The sequence below is a fragment of the Enhydra lutris genome, unplaced genomic scaffold (genome assembly GCF_002288905.1).
Source record: "Enhydra lutris kenyoni isolate GAN:26980312 unplaced genomic scaffold, ASM228890v2 scaffoldscaffold13, whole genome shotgun sequence".
In the NCBI taxonomy this organism is placed as follows: domain Eukaryota; kingdom Metazoa; phylum Chordata; class Mammalia; order Carnivora; family Mustelidae; genus Enhydra; species Enhydra lutris.
The window spans coordinates 3,156,461-3,172,537 of record NW_019154097.1 but is presented as its reverse complement, the minus strand read 5'-3'; the positions used below and the strand labels follow the sequence as shown (position 1 = coordinate 3,172,537).

The following is a 16,077-nucleotide window of genomic DNA, read 5'->3' as shown; positions in this document are numbered from 1 at the left end:
CCCGCCCTGGGGCCCCAGCAGAGGGGGCGGCTCCGCCCAGGCACCAATGGAAGGACAGGGGTAAAAAGGGAGGGGGTCTGGGCCCATTGGAGCCTCCAACTGCCAATCACCTCCACCCCACCTCTACCGGACACTTCCTGTCCCGTCCGGGACTGAGGAGACTGCTGGGGGACAGAGTGTGGAGCTGAATTCCTGGGTCCTCGCTTACAGCACTGCCCTGCTGGGACAGCAGGACTGGAAGTTTTCAGGCCCCTCCTCCTTCCAGCAGTCCAAAAACAAAGCCACAAGTTCAGTGGCTCGGGAGCCATTGGGCAGGTGACTGGAGAAGCTGAAGGTGCCCCAGACTCCAGATAAGGAGGACTTGAGATAAGGAGGACTTCTGTGGGGCAATGGTTCTCAAACTTTGCTGGACCTTGTGGTTTTAAAACTGGCAAGCCACACTCCAAACCAATTAAATCCGAATCTCTGGAAACTGGCCTTGGCATCGGTGTTGAAAACTCCCAAATGATTCCAAAATGCAGCCAAATCAAGGGTGTAGGATCAGGTGTTTGTAGGTGTATGCCTTAAGAAACCAGCCACCCCCATTCAGGGTTCACATCTACTCCCCAGTCACTGGGTCTCAAGGGAGATGTGTACCATGTCTGTCTGAGCTCCCTCCAGACGCTCCAAGTCCCAGGCCCTACCCCTCCAAGGTCTCAAGGAAAAAAAAAAAAAAAACCTGGACTAGAAGGCAGGCAGCCAAGGTACTCCCGGGTCAAGTCATCACTGCCTAGCCTTGGCATGACAGCCCTCCCGAACTCAAGTTACCTTGAGAGAAGAACTAAGATGAAAAGCCTCAGGCCATCCTTGCATTGTTCACAAGCCCTATCCTCACCTAAAAGTTTGGAGGGCACTAGGTGGCATCAGGTCTTCTGGGTCGCATGCCCTATTATTGCCACACACTCATATAATCTTACCAAGGCAACACGTGCAGAGGGGAGGGAGCAGACTCAAGGGTCCCTTCTTCCCAGGCTGGGGCTCCTAACTCTGACAGGCCCTTTCCTGCCAAAGCTGTTTTCTTGCTTTCCTTCCCCTGCAATCATGGGGGCCCATGGGCAATACAAGTGGGCAGAGCCTGCCCATATACGCTGCACGTGAAAGTCTAGACAAGTCAAGGACACAAAGCCATGTGCATGTTCCCTACCCACCTCTTCAGCCCCTGTGGGCTGGAGCAGGACCAAGCTGCAGCCACTCACAAAGCCAGGGTTCTGGCCAGCAGCCCAGTGTCTGGCCACTGACCACTGGGACCAGGATCCTGTTCACCAGCTCCCCACCAAAGCCTCAGGCCTAGGCCTAATGAGCTGATGTATCATCCTAGGGGTGGTGGTGAAGGGGGCTCTGGGCTTCCCAAAGCCTTAGCCACAGACAAGAACTCGGGATTTTTTTTTTTTTAAGATTTTATTTATTTATTTGACAGAGAGAGATCACAAGTAGACAGAGAGGCAGGCAGAGAGAGGGAGGGAAGCAGGCTCCCTGCTGAGCAGAGAGCCCGATGCGGGACCCGATCCCAGGAACCCGAAACCATGACCTGAGCCGAAGGCAGCGGCTTAACCCACTGAGCCACCCAGGCGCCCGAAGAACTCAGGATTTTAAACATTTCTTGAAACTATGATGCCTTTGTTACTCCAGAAATACAAGAATCTATAGGGCAGATATAGCACTGAGTCTTCATTTGGGTTGAGATTTGGGGTGGAATTTTTGTACTCTAAGTTTTTGAGTATCAGCAGGCAAAAGTAAAGTTGTGGCTGGTGCTGTGCCATCGGCCTTTAACCCAGATCCCTGAGGATTATAGTTCATACTCCTCTGTCATTAGAATATGTGATTAAAGTTTGAGAAACACAGTTTAGTTTTATTGATTCCACATCTTCCCAATCCCAGTCCCTGGTTCCCTCAAGCAGAAGGCCCTGTGGTCAGCGTGGTTAGGCGATGGTTGCTGTCTCCCTATCCTTCTGCCCCAGGCAGTAATGAACCTCGGGAAGTGTCCTTAGTCTCTCTGCAGCCTGGAAGGAACAGGGGACAATCAGGGAGGATAAGGGCTGCCCAGAATGCTGGTGTGGAGTCGTATGAGCGGAACAGTAGTAACGACTGCCTAGGAGACACTGGGGGGAAGGCTTGTAGGACCAGGAGGCTGGTGATAAGGACTGCCAGAATAACCAGAAGTAGAGCTGAGCAGCTTGAGTCCTTAGGAATGCCTAGGTTATGAGGTTTTCAGGGTCATGATTGTTAGGCTCCCTTGGAGAAATGGAAGAGAAAAGGATCCCAAGAACCCAGGGTGCTCTGAAATCTGACCTGCTCGGGAGTGAGGTCCCTCTGGGCCTGGGCAAGCATTTCATAGCCAACCATGAATTTCCGGATGGTGGCAGAGCGCAGGAGTGGAGGGTAGTAATGAGCATGCAGCTGCCAGTGATCCCAGTTGGCTCCAGCCTCTGATCCCGTGGGAGCTCCTAACAGGAAGAAGAGAAAACTGAAGAGCCCATTTTTAATTCTTCCGCCTAGCCCCTACCCCCAAACCAGGTTGGGTACCTGAAAAGTACATCTCCCAGCATTCCTTGCCAGTAAGTAGACAAGGCATTGGAAAACACTGGGAAATAGTTTCACCAAATCTGTTGTTCCACTTTCGGTCCCAGCATCCCTGCTCAGGACACTTCCCCCCAAAAGTATTTCAAAGCCTGCTGGGAGCTACAGTCCACTAATCTCGGCCTCAGGACCTCAGACATTGGGGCTAGGTATGGATGCTCAAAGTCTTACCGTGCCAGCCCATGGAGTAGGGAAAGGACGTCTCAAAAAGGTTGTCATACTTGGTCAAGAGCTTCTTCATGATAGAGGCTAGATCTGGAATCAGAGCCTGACTCTCAGCTAGGGCCAAGATGTTGGCCCTACCAGAGCCATCCCCAACCTGAACGTGGCCCCTGGGTCAGTTGGGAGACTCACCATCACGCTCAGCAGGGGTCAGCTCAGGCAGGCGCCGCACATGCCTACGGGGCAGCAGCAGTGTCTGGTAGGGCCACACTGCCCAAAAGGGGACCAGTACCAACCAGTGCTCACTGGTTAAGACCAAACGTTCCTGGGCAGACCGAGTGGAGATGAAGTCATCAAAGTGGGGGAGAGGTGAGACAGGGGAGAGGTTGTCAGCAAATAGGAGAAGAAAAAACGTACTCAGAATCTGATGGCTTCTCGCCACCTCCACCACTACCACCCAATTTAAGCCACCATCCTCTTTCCTTTAGATTACTACTATGGCTTCCCATCAAGTCTCCTGCTATTTCCCTTCTGCCCTTCTCCTTCACAGACCTTTCTCTTCTGGAGTGAGATTAGGGGTTCCTTGGGAAAACAGGGTCTGGGTTTTTCCCACCTTTCTGAGCAGCTCCTGGTGGCCATATTCCATTAGCAGGGGCTCTCCACGTTGACTCTGATAGGCCCGCTGAGTTCGCTCCTCACGCTGGGCAATATCCGGCAGAAAACTACTGGCCCACACCTGTCAAGGGACAGGAGAAGAGAAGAGCTGGCAGATCCTTCACCCCCAAGCCTCCACATTACTTAGTCTGTCCCTCCAGTTCCCTTCCCCACAATACTGCCTTGGACTCAGCCCAGAAATCCACTGGAGCCCCTGACACACTTACCTGGCAGTGGGGATGGGGGTTGGAACAACCCATCATAGCTCCTTTGTTTTCAAAGATCTATCAGGTAGAGGTAGGGAGCTTTAGAAGTCAGAGAGACAACAAATCAGCTCTCCCGACCACACCCTTTGAGAACAGGAATACCGCTTCCCAGCACCAAAGCTGTGTCACCCCCTCCCTGCCCATCCAAGGGAGGGGGCAACCTCACAGACCTGCACCCAAGGATACCGGGCTCCCAGCTCCTCTGTCACTGAGGCCCATGCATCAATGACAGTGCGGATCTCAGGCACCGACATGAGTGGTAGTGTTACATCCGACCAGGGGTGGAAGCACATGACCTTACTAGGTAGCGTGGGAGAAGAAATGAGAGAGATATGGGGCTTAGCTGTTTCTAAAAGCAGAGCCCAACCCTAGCGCTCAGTCGAAGCCCTGGGTTGGAGAGGAAATCCATAGTTACCAAACTCCTCGAGCAGCCTCTGCTTGGAAAAGGGGATGATCACTGGGTCCTGAGGTAAAAGGGTGTCGGGTGTCGGTCTGCAACAGAAGTCCCCCAAGAGGTCCAGCCTCTCTTCCCCACCCTCCCCCCGGCCCAACAGCAGCTATAGCCAGGTTACCTGGATTGGGGGCATCAGGCTGCAATGCTGGGAAGTCGTTGTCAAACACAAAGGTGCCGTCATAGTAGGGATTCACCTACTGACAAGGTTTTGGTAGAAATATTTGCTGCTCCCTACCCACAAGTCACGTGGGCTTCGGGGCTGGACAGGCTACAAGGGGGTGTGGAAGATGGGCTGTGGGGTCAAAGACTTGGTGGGACCTAACACAGAAAGAGGTCTACTCCCTTGTGGGTGAGGGGCAGCTCTAAGAGGGAGCTACTACTCCTGGTCCGGTTGCAGAAGTAGGTTCTAAAGGCTTACCTCTCCATTGGCCCGTGTGGCCCCGGGACACAGAGGGTTGTGGGGGTCATGGCGGGGAACTGTAGTCAGGAGAGGGGGCTCTACTTGCCCCTGCCAGGGCCGCTTCATGCGGTGCGCTGACACCAGCACCCACTCATCTTGAAGCGGGTTGTAGCGGATATGCTGATGTTCTGGGGACAGAGAGACAAGATCAGTCGGCAAAACTCTCTGACCCTCTCTGCCCTGGGTCTCACCCACCAGCAGGCCCAACCTCAGAAGCACCCTCTCAGCCCTGTCCGGCTCAGGAGCCAATGGCCCGGGCTTGAGCCTTCCCAGCTTCCATTAGCCTGGGACCACAACTCAGTCGCGCCCGCTTGGCGGGTGGGCGCGCCAACCTGGGGGGGAAGGGACGATAACTTTCTAAGCAAAGGGAGGGCTCGGCTCCGCGTTCCAGCGAGTCCCAGACGCCCTGCAGTTACCGCTAGCCCGGAAGGTGGTGGCGATGCCGTCTGCTTCTGACGCCTGCTGGCGCTGCTCAGGAATTGATCCGCCGCGCGACATTAGACCACTTGTGTGGGTGGGGATCGTCTGGAACTGTACAGAGCCGACTCTCACCCACCTCCGGGTCTACCCCGCCCCGCCCCGATGACTGGCCAGTAGCCAGCACGTGACTGCCAAAGGGCCCGCCCGCGCACCCGCCCAATAGCGAGCGGGACTCAGGAAAGCCTAGCACTTTGGAGGGGCGGCTTTGGTCATCCCAGTACACCCCTGGGCCAAGTCACTACCTTAGAAGACTCTCTGTAAAAGCCACGTATTGCAGATCCCTCAGCTCCATGACATTTACAAGATTTCTTTGCTGCATGCAGTGGTCCATTCGGTCATTCATTTAGCAAATATTTACTGAATATTTGTGTGCCAGGCCCCTAGCCTAGGCTCCATGTGGGGCAAAGGGATGCCCCTGCACCAGTCAGGTATGGTCTCTGCTCTCCCGCAGCTTACAGTCTAGGGCCAAGTAGGGGTATAACCCTGGATCCATAGCTACCTCACTTACTTGCTCAATATCTTTGGTGGAGGAGAAGCAAAATGGTAGGGGGTTGAGGGTGGGAGTGATCTGCTTTAGCTGAACCCTGGCCTCCAGTTAGTACCTGGAGGAATGGATAGCTCTCCAAAATCACACCCCACCCCGTCCAGGCAGGAGAAACAGGTTTGGGGAAAAATGGCTAAGTAACCATACTCTCTCTCAGATGCTCATGCCGAAAGCACAAGAAGTAAGCAGTGTAAGAGGGCTATAAGAAATCTGGAAGTGGGGCGCCTGGGTGGCCCAATGGTTTAAAGCCTCTGCCTTCGAATGGGTCATGGTCCTGGGGTCCTGAGATCTACCCCTGATTTTGGGCTCTCTGCTCAGCGGGGAGCCTGCTTCCCCCTCTCCCTCTGCCTGCCTCTCTGCCTACTTGTGATCTCTGTCTGTGAAATAAATTAAAAAAAAAAAATCTTAAAGAAAGAAAGAGAGAGAGAGAGAGAGAGAAAGAAAGAAAGAAAGAAAGAAAGAAGGAAAGAAATAAATCTGGAAGTAAATGGGGCACCAGAGTGGCTTAGTCCACTAGGCTCTGCCTTTGGCTCAGGTCCTGATCCCAGGGTCTTGGGATCAAGCCCTGCATTGGGCTTCCTGCTCAGCGAGAGTCTGCTTCTCCTGCTCCCTCTCGCTCCCCTTGCTTGTGCTCTCTGTCAAATAGTAATTAAAATCTTTTTTTAAAGAGAGAAAGAAAAGAAAGCACACCTTCTTATTTAAAAAAAAAACAAAAGAGGGACGCCTCGGTGGCTCAGTTGGTTAAGCCACTGCCTTTGGCTCAGGTCATGATCCCAGGGTCCTGGGATGGAGTCCCACATCAGGCTCCTTGCTCAGCAGGGAACCTTCTTCTTTCTCTGCCTCTGCCTGGCACTCTGCCAGCTTGTGCGTGCGCTCGCGCGTGTGCGCTCTCTCTCTCTCACAAATAAATAAATAAATCAAATCTTTAAAAATATAAAATAAATTAAAAAAAAAGAAGAAGAAGAAAAGAAAAGAAAAATCATGAAAGTGTGAAGAAGACCCCATGGCCAGTAGCTCCAGCCACCACCTAGGTGGGATCAGGGGTGTTTCCTTTACACTAGGTTAAAATCCAAATTAATTCCTCCCCTGACACTTTTAAAAAGACATCTAAATATTGTTTCAACCTCCTCCATATTCCACAGTGAAGAACAGAAGCCTAAGGTCAGCCAGAGGATTAGTGGCCTAGCTAAGATTTGAACCCAGGTTTCCAAGCTCTTCTCATTGCTCTAAAATGCCTCTGAGATTTCAGTGAGACTCAAGACAGAAACCTAGTGAGCTAGGAACCCCACAGTAGCAGGGAGGCCCCTTCCCCCAACCCAGGCCAGGCCAACCCGGTGTTTTGCAGCTCAGATGCAAAAACTGGGTCTTTGGTCATTGACCTAATCTCTGCCCTAGGTCCTCAGACTGGAATCTAAAGAGGCTACTAGGTAGGGGGCAGGGAACTGAGAAATGAGGCTTTTACATATACCACTGGCTTTTCATTCTTTGGAGTGGAGGTGAGGGGAGCTGAGATAGAAGATTTGTTTTCCACCTCTCTCAGCCATCTTTGTTGTTGGGAGTGACTAGATTTTGGAGGCAGCCCCATTTTCCCAAGAACACCAGTGCTTTGGTGCCAGTTCTTGGATTGTGATGATGTAGTTTTGAATGTAGGTGAGGTCCAGAGCCCATGGCCAAGAAGGAATTTTTAAGATGTCTTTGGTGCAAAAAGATGATTTTCTTAAAGCAAAGGGACAGGACCCTGGACAGAAACAGGGGCTGCACCAGAGTTGTGAGGAGTGGTTGATTATAGACTTGGGAGTTGGGGTAAGGAAAAAGGGTTTTTTTGTTTTTGTTTTCTCAAAGATTTTATTTATTTATTCATTTGACAGAGAGAGACACAGTGAGAGAGGGAACACAAGCAGAGTGAGTGGCAGAGGGAGAAGCAGGGCTCCTGCAGAGCAGGGAGTCCAATGTGGGGCTCAACCCCAGAACCCTGGGATTATGAACCGAGCCAAAGGCAGACGCTTGATGACTGAGCCACCCAGGTGCGGGGGAAAAAAGAGGTTTTTAAGAAACTTTCATATGATAAAGAGGACCTTCTAGAGATTGGAGGCCCTGTCCTCTAGTAAAGCATTAACCTGAAGACAGTTGGGAGCTTCGTTCTGGAAGTTGGGTTATTGATAAGAATGTTTTTTTCTTGCAAATATCACTAAAACATTTGTAAATTGAGGGAGGCTGCTGTCTAGTTGGACTGTGATCTCTGTAAGTTAAGCATTTGTTTTTCCTTTCCTTAGCTTTCCAGCAGCCAGCAGGGCCTGAGGAATGTCACACTTGTCCCACCTGTGTCACATTGCCCCCTGTGTGGGGGGAAGGGGCTTGCTTGTGGTGTCAGCTTGTGCTTTGTCCTTGCTTGCCTTCTGCTCCCTCATCAATGCCAGCTAACTCCTCACCCCCTTCAGAAACATCTCTTCAGGAACATTTCCAAACTTCTCTTCTGTCTCCCCAAGATCACTTTTTGGGGGAAGAGTACAATGGTTGAGATGGGGCCTACAGAGCCCTTCTCCTCCAAGATCTCTTCTACAATGTTGTTAAAAAGAACACTATAGGGGCACCCGGGTGGCTCAGTGGGTTAAGCCACTGCCTTCGGCTCAGGTCATGATCCCAGGGTCCTAGGATCAAGTCCCCCATCGGACTCTCTGCTCAGCAGGGAGCCTGCTTCCCCCCTCTCTCTCTGTCTGCCTCTCTGCCTGCTTGTGATCTCTCTCTCTGTGTCAAGTAAATAAATAAAATCTTAAAAAAAAAAAAAACACTATAGGCCCAAACTGACGTCACATAGGACAAGTTTTCAAACAGGGGTTTAATGCCTCATTCAACTGTGGTTTCAACTTCCCCAGAAATGTAGTCTTCCTGGTCAACCAGAATTTTCCGATTAGCACCAATGATTCCCTACCTGGGCCCTCTCCCGCAAAGGAAGACAAGGTAATCTGCATAATAAGAGTCCCTGCTTTTCCCCTTAAGGCAAAAGGAACAGGCCTGGACCAATCCTTTTCTCTTTCAAATCTTCTTGTCCCAGACTTCTTCCTTAAAAAAAAAACAAACTTCCACTTCTGGGGTACCTTAACTGTCTGACTCTTGATTCTGGCTCAGGTCGCAAGGTCTATCTTGAGATAGAGCCGTGAGTCAGCACCCCACTCAGCCCGGAGTCTGCTGGAAATTCTCTCCCTCTTCCTCTGCCCCTCCCCATTCTGTGCACAGGGGCATGCTCTCCCTCTCTCTCAAAATAAATATTTTTAATCTTTAAAAAAAAATTATTTATTTATTTATTTGGCAAGAGACAGCAAGAGAGAGAACACAAGCAGGGGGAGTGGGAGAGGGAGAAGCAGGCTTCCTGGCGAGCAGGAAGCCCGATGCAGGGCTTGATCCCAGGACCCTGGGATCATGACCTGAGCCGAAAGCAGATGCTCAACAACTGAGCTATCCAAGCACTCCTCAAAATAAATAAATCTTTAAGAAATAAAAATAAAACCTTCCATTTTATATACCTCCTCCTCGGAGCTCCCTTCTACTTGCTAGATGGGGTGCCGCCTGATTCATGAATTGTTTAAGAAAGCCAATTAGGTCTTCAGATTTACTTGGTTGAATTTTGTTTTGTAATATCTAAATATGGCTGTGACTAATTTTTTTATAAAACAGTTTGTGCTAGAGAAGCCTTCTGAAAGACCAGGGAAACTGCAGACCTAAACAGTCCCAGAGAGTTCTGCCTAAACAGGGGCGCAGAGGCCAGATTTTGGGGTTAGCCCCTGGTCCTCAGGGTTCTTAAGAGAATGGTCAGCTCAGGAGTGTCACAGAAGCCAGAGCCAATACAAAAAATGTTTCCACCATAGGGGTGCCTGGGTAGCTCAGTGGGTTAAAGCCTCTGCCTTCGTCTCGGGTCATGATCCTGGGGTCCTGGGATCGAGCCCCACATAGGGCTCTGTTGAGTCCATGGTCAAAGGAGTGAGACTGATACAAAGTGAAGGTCAAGCAAAGCTTTATTTCGCGCCAAGCATCGAGAATCAAACTGAGCAGCCAGGGCCGTCTCTTGCAAAGAGGCGACCTCTCTCTGTCTTACAGACTAGCTTTTAAGGGCAAAGGCCATGTGGTTGGGCCTGGCCATGCACAGGTGGCCAATGAGATTGTAACACACAGGGAAAGCTGCACAGTCACGCCAGGTCACACATAAGTGACCAATTGAATTACAATTTACCCTATAGTAGATATTTGAACTAGCCTATCACCTTGGTCAGAATTGGTACCCAAAAGGTGCCCAAAAAGGCGGGGCCCATACTCCTTGGTAGCTAGGGAGACAGTATGTGCCCCCACTGATTGAATACCTCCACCTGGCCTGACCCACCCTTGTATTTGGGCTTTGTTACCTGGGACTGCTTTCGGGGACTTGTTTTTAAGTAGGTCCCCTGGGGAGAGAGGGGGCAGGGACAGTTTAAGATTTACTGCATAAACAACAAAATCACTGTTTAACCGGATGGCATCGCTCTGGCTAAATAGTCCCTTACAGCTCTCTGCTCAGTGGGAGCCTGCTTCCTCCTCTCTCTCTCTCTGCCTGCCTCTCTGCCTACATGATCTCTATCTGTCAAATAAAGAAATAAGTAATCTTTTAAAAAAAATCTTTTAAAAAAACGTTTCCACCATCATGCAGTCTCCTCTAGATAATCCCTTCTTTACCTTAACCTTCTTGGCCAAGTTTCTCAAAAAATAGTCCATCTTCCCAGCCTTTACTCTTACCTGTACAATACACTGTAACATGTCTAGTGGTCTGTATTAGATTAAGTAATCTTAGCTGCTATAGCAAATGACACCCCACCCCCCAAACTCAGTGGCTGAGCAACACAGTCCATTGTGGGGGGATAGGGAAAGCAGCATTCAGAATTCGCCACTACTTAATTCTCTGTAATTAAGATAATAAATGAGAAAAGAATGAAAATGTAAAGAATTTCACAGGTTTTAGGAGCCAGATCTGAAAGTGGCATACATGGTTTCTGGCTATACTTCATTGGCCAGAACACAATCGTATGGCCTCATCAACTACAGAGTGTACTGTGGAATGTAATCTGACTGCCCAAGAGCAAAAGGAAATAGATTTGTGAATGTATATCATCATCTGTGCTACATGTCCCTACTAAGAAACCTACTGACCATTTCCCATCATTTTATCGGAACTCTCAACTACATTTGTGTTGACCCTTCATTCCATCACAATCATGTATGATGCTATGCTCTTCCAGTTCTCTTCACCTTTGTGTTTTATTTATAAAACAAACACGTATGTCACCACTTGCCAGGCACTAACTGCTTTATAAATATTAAGTCATTTAAACTTCATCACAATGAAGGTATGTACTATGAGGTAGGTATTTTTATTCATCCTATTTCACAGATGAGAAAACTGAGTCACAGGGTTTAAATAACTTACCCAAGATCACACAACTAGTAGGTGGCCAGAGCCAGGCTTATTAACCCAGTCCAGCTCCAGTCCAGTCTCTTTTCTTTCTTTTCTTCTTTTTTTTTTTTTTAAGATTTATGTATTTGACAGAGATCACAAGTAGGCAGAGAGACAGGCAGAGAGTGGGGGAAGCAGGCTTCCTGCCAAACAGGGAGCCTGAGGCAGCGATGGATCCCAGGACCCTGAGATCATGACCTGAGCCAAAGGCAGAGGCTTAACACACCGAGCCATCCAGGCGCCCCTACCAGAGTTTCTTTCTTAATCACTGCACTTTGCTGCCTTTTTTCTCCTTTGCTCCTCTTCCTTTATCATTTCCCTCCCTGTAACCCTGTTTGTTTACAATGCCCTCCTGTCACATTTTGTGCTTCAAAACAAAGAATGAATCGTAGGCTCCAAAAAACCCCCATGCTGTCTCTTCACGGTGTCTTTGTTCTTGGAATAGGCCTCATTCGTAGAATGCCTTCCCCATTTCCCTTAAATACATAGCTCAGGCGTCACCGCCTCCGGAAAGCCTTCCGTAACATTCCCAGGCAAAAGCGCCTTCTCCTACTTTCTGTGCTAGCAAAGGTGACAATCACAAGTCCCAGGAGGCTCTACTTCCGGGCTCGCCTTACTCACCTGGGAGCCCAAACAGGCCAGTCCATTCTGAGTGTCACTGCCACCTAGCCCCACCCACACCTGGTTTGGCACTCGAAGCGACCCCGCCTGTAGACCCTAAACGCCGCGGCTGGGACGGCTTAGCCTCGCCCCTTCGCATCACGCGCGAGGCTCCGCCCCACCCCTTCGCGCTCCCCGCTTCCCGAGAAGAAATGGTTCAAGCCGAGGGGCGGTACCCGGGTGCCCGGACTGTTCTGATTGGCCAAGGCAAGCCGTACCACGGCGGTGGCGGGGGAACGGTAGTGGACTGCGCTCCGCAGGTTTGGAGGAAGTGGGAGTCACAGCTCCAGGCCTCAGGTCGGTCCTTCGCTTCTCTGTGCCAGGCCGCCCGCCGGGATGCAGTGGGCACTGGGCCGGCGGTGGGTGTGGGCCGCGCTGCTCCTGGCTGCCGCGGCTGTGCTGGCCCAGGTGGTCCGGCTCTGGCTGGGCACGCAAAGCTTCGTCTTCCAGCACGAAGAGATCGCGCAGCTGGCCAGGCAGTACGCGGGTGAGCCGACGGATGACCGGGCGAGTGAGCGGGTGGAGGGCAGGGGCCTGGGGAGGCCCGAGCTGAGCTGAGAGTTTCAGAAGCGCCTTTCCAGTTCGGAGTGGTTCTGGCTCTGACTCTGTTGTTCCTCTGACCCCGCCAGGGCTGGACCACGAGCTGGCCTTCTCTCGGCTGATCGTGGAACTACGGCGGCTGCACCCAGGCCACGTGTTGCCCGACGAGGAGCTGCAGTGGGTGTTCGTAAACGCGGGCGGTTGGATGGGCGCCATGTGCCTTTTGCACGCCTCACTGTCCGAGTACGTGCTGCTCTTCGGCACCGCCCTAGGCTCTCGCGGCCACTCGGGTCAGTGCTGGCGGCGGACCGAACTGGGAGGCTGGGGCTGTGCAGGGGCTCATGCCTTCCTTTCTGATGTTTGGCCACGCCATGTATTGGTGCTGATACCCTGATCTTCGGTGTCCATCTGATTGTCCCTCAGGACGCTATTGGGCTGAGATCTCGGACACCATCATCTCTGGCACCTTCCACCAGTGGAGAGAGGGCACTACCAAAAGTGAGGTCTTCTACCCAGGTGGGTAGGGGGGCTCTGTCATGTGGGTTCGTTCGTTCTGGGGTGCCCATAGTTGGAGGAGAGCCATATCATGGAAGGGGGTTGGGTTGGGGGCTCTTCTCTGGTTCCCTTACCGCCCGCCGGTACGCCACAGGTCCTCGATTGAAGCAGGTCCAAGTGCCCCTGTTGCTTCCCACTGTCAAAAGGAAACAGAACATAACAGCTTCCTGTTAAGACACTGTTCTGTTCATCCAACATTCCAGCAGTTGTTGGGGAGACAGCTGGGTAATCAGATATGTTCTCATACCTCCAAAGACAAGACAGATTATTGTCGTCTTTGTTTCTGTGGTTAAAACATTTTACATAAAAAGTAGAGCTTTGGACTTCTATATAAGTTTGAGGTTGAGTGTTAACAGGCATGACACATGACAGCGGCATTTCTCAGAAAGCCACACGAGTCTTATTATCACTCCCTCCCTATCTAACAGGCCCAGCCCAAGTTTAGCTAAATTTCTGCCTGACATGAGTGAGGTTTGGGAATGCAGACTTCCAGGACTCCCATACAGTGGCCCATGGCCTGGTGAGGTGGCCCTCCCTGGCTTCCCCCCAAAGAGGACGCGAGCCAGGTGATGGCACAGAGGAAAACTTAGGAGTGGCTATCTTGGCTTCTTACTCTTCCAGATGGGCGACAAGGCCAGTGAGGTAAGGCCTTTTCCTTCCCTGAAGCTCCTGCTCTGTTCCCTGCCCCTAGATAGCCCGTGGGCTACGGAGGTGGCAGCAATGGAAGGACAGGGCTAGGCTTCTTATGTGCATGCTCCCTGTTCCCCAGGAGAGACCGTGGTGCATGGGCCTGGTGAGGCAACGGCTGTGGAATGGGGGCCAAACACATGGATGGTGGAGTATGGTCGGGGTGTCATCCCATCCACCCTGGCCTTCGCGCTGGCTGACACGATCTTCAGCACCCAGGACTTCCTCACACTCTTCTATACTCTTCGCGCCTATGCCCGGGGCCTCCGGCTTGAGTTTACCACCTACCTCTTCGGCCAGGACCCCTGACCAGCCAGGCCTGAAGGAGGACCTGTGGATAGAAAGGAGCGGGCAGGCCTGCATACATCCTCTTTCTGGAGCTCACGTGAAAAGACAGGGACATATTCACAACATGCAACTATTCCAGTTCCTGGTGTACGAGCAGGGACATACATGCTTATACAAACAAACATAGACTCATGGGAACGTATGGGTCATACATGCAGATACAGTCCCATGTGTACAGCAGCATCATGCATTCACACCTGCCCAGAGAGGGAGCCCCACATATACCCAGGGGGCCAGTCATATTCAGACACACATACTATAGGCTTGACTCAATAACTCAGGCCTTTCAGAGCTTCCCTGCCAGCAGTCAGGGCTCTGGAATTAGGGATGGGTGTGGGTATTACACTCTTGTCTGGGCCTGACCCCTCAATCCAGCAGCAGTTGAGGGGGGAGGAAGATGAAGAGTTGCCTGTGGTGGCCCCCATCATCTCCCTGTCCTCACCATATGCCTTACCCCCATTCTCTTCCCCTGCTATGCAAGTGCTCTTGTGGCCTGTCCCCCACTCTCCCAGCAACCAAGTCAACTGGGGAACCGTAAGAATGGAGAATGCTGAGGTCAGGGTCCTCTTATCCTGAAAGACCCTGTCCCCAACCCCATTCATCCCTCAGGAATATGATGGGGAGGCTGGCCTCAGCTCAGGACCCACTGCTGGGCAGGGGACCTAGAGAGGTTAGCCTAGGTCCAGGGAGCCATCCCTTGCCTAGAGAAGGCCTGCATACATAATGCCCCCCATCACAGCTTTCAGACACTGCCTTTGGTGCACTGTCTGTCCATCTGTCTCTGTTAATAAAGACCTGTTGAACAGTTTCACTTCTTCGTGTGTCTCAGCAGCAGGAAAACCTGATAATGTGAAGAAATTAAGGGCTGGGTGAGATAGTGTGTGTCTTGTTCTTGCCTTAACCTCTGCCTGTACCATTCTAGAAATAGTCCTGGGACTTCAACCCTGGATGGCCACTGGGTGGCAGTGTATACCCACTTTTGAGCTGAAGGAGGCAAAATCATTTTTCTGTTTTCAAGGACAGTAATGCCCACCCAGAGTAGGAGTTCTTCCTCTCCAGTCTTTCTTTTCTAGGACACCTGACTTTGTAGAAGCCCCCAGGGGTGGAGAGCAAGAATACTACCTGGTGGTTTCCGAGGTGTCCTGGTGCTAGGGTGGGGCAAAAGAGGTGCCTAAGGTGCTGTCACTCCCAGGTACACCACCTTTGACCTCTTAAATTTTGCACTGTGGCATCTGGCTGGCCTCACCTTCCTCCTGGCCTTGTTCTGAGGTTGAGTAAGAGCCAGGCTACTGTCACTTCTTACACCTCCTGCTATATTAAGAAGAGAAGGAAACTGGTTATAAAAATACACAATTTTTAAAAAGATTTTATTTGAGATGGAGAGTGAGCACTAGTGGTGGGGAGGGTCAGAGAGAGGGAAAAGCAGACTCCCCACTGAGCACAGAGCCTGAAATGGGGCTTGATCCCAGGACCTTGAGATACAACCTGAGCCCAAGGAAGACGCTTAACCAACTGAGCCACCCAGGTGCCCCCAAAATACTCCATTTTTATATACAAACTTAACATTATATACAATTTTTTGAGAGAGCAGCAAGCAAAGGGAGAAGTAGAGTCCCCACTGAGCAAGGAGCCCAGTGTTGGACTAGATCTAAGACTCTGGAATTATGAGCTGAAGACAAGACACCCAACTGACCCACTCAGGCATCCCCAAACAACATTCTAATGAACAACAACACAAAAGACTACATGTAAAACCACTTGGAAACTATCAAAAGTTTCGGTTTGTACCTCAGTGAATGTGAGGCCCAGGCAAGACGGCCATTCTCACTACCACAACCATGTTGGCTGTGACAGGTCTTGGCTGGGGCTTCTCCACTGGGTTGCAAAGCCATTCCTCTAAGGATTTCTCCATCCTGTAACCCAGCTCTGCCTCAGCTCAGAGACCACGTCTATCAGGAATGCCCTAGCTCCGCTTGTCCTCTTTCCTCTTTTCCACATGGGGCTAGGCTCCCAGACTCCTCCCTATCTGAGTTGCAAGGTCCAATGGGTATTTCTTAACTTTCATTTGATGTAGTTAATTCCTCATAAAACACTCAAGTTTCCTTTTCTCCGTAAAATTTTAAAAATTTTTAATACTCCTCCCTTTAAGAGGTGAAGACTAATTCCCTTCCCCTT

At 51.0% G+C, this 16,077-nt stretch overlaps 2 protein-coding genes across 7 annotated transcripts; one reads left to right on the top strand and one right to left on the bottom strand.

The window, feature by feature from the left end:
- Positions 1-1,598: 1,598 nt before the first annotated feature.
- On the bottom strand, positions 1,599-5,166 carry LOC111145813 (galactose-1-phosphate uridylyltransferase). 3 transcript variants are annotated; one of them, XM_022501059.1, is made up of 11 exons: positions 5,029-5,110; positions 4,571-4,740; positions 4,271-4,346; positions 4,114-4,162; positions 3,869-3,998; positions 3,660-3,716; positions 3,392-3,514; positions 2,971-3,103; positions 2,788-2,871; positions 2,329-2,483; positions 1,599-2,039 (listed from the first exon to the last, which is right to left on the bottom strand). In XM_022501059.1, exons 1-11 carry the CDS (start codon positions 5,108-5,110, stop codon positions 1,959-1,961), a joined length of 1,140 nt encoding a protein of 379 aa, XP_022356767.1. In that variant the 3' UTR covers positions 1,599-1,958. The 3 variants fall into 3 exon arrangements, with proteins under 3 accessions (XP_022356767.1, XP_022356766.1, XP_022356768.1); XM_022501058.1 differs by having other exon boundaries at positions 4,114-4,346; positions 5,029-5,166; XM_022501060.1 differs by lacking the exons at positions 4,114-4,162; positions 4,271-4,346; positions 5,029-5,110 and having other exon boundaries at positions 4,571-4,689.
- Positions 5,167-12,000: 6,834 nt separating this feature from the next.
- LOC111145834 (sigma non-opioid intracellular receptor 1) lies at positions 12,001-14,710 on the top strand. 4 transcript variants are annotated; one of them, XM_022501092.1, is made up of 4 exons: positions 12,001-12,199; positions 12,402-12,602; positions 12,736-12,828; positions 13,637-14,710. In XM_022501092.1, the coding sequence occupies exons 1-4, from the start codon at positions 12,109-12,111 to the stop codon at positions 13,861-13,863; spliced, it is 612 nt and encodes a 203-aa protein (XP_022356800.1). In that variant the 5' UTR covers positions 12,001-12,108; the 3' UTR covers positions 13,864-14,710. The 4 variants fall into 4 exon arrangements, with proteins under 4 accessions (XP_022356800.1, XP_022356803.1, XP_022356799.1 ...); XM_022501095.1 differs by having other exon boundaries at positions 12,001-12,259; positions 13,855-14,710; XM_022501091.1 differs by having other exon boundaries at positions 12,001-12,259.
- The last annotated feature ends 1,367 nt before the right edge of the window (positions 14,711-16,077 follow it).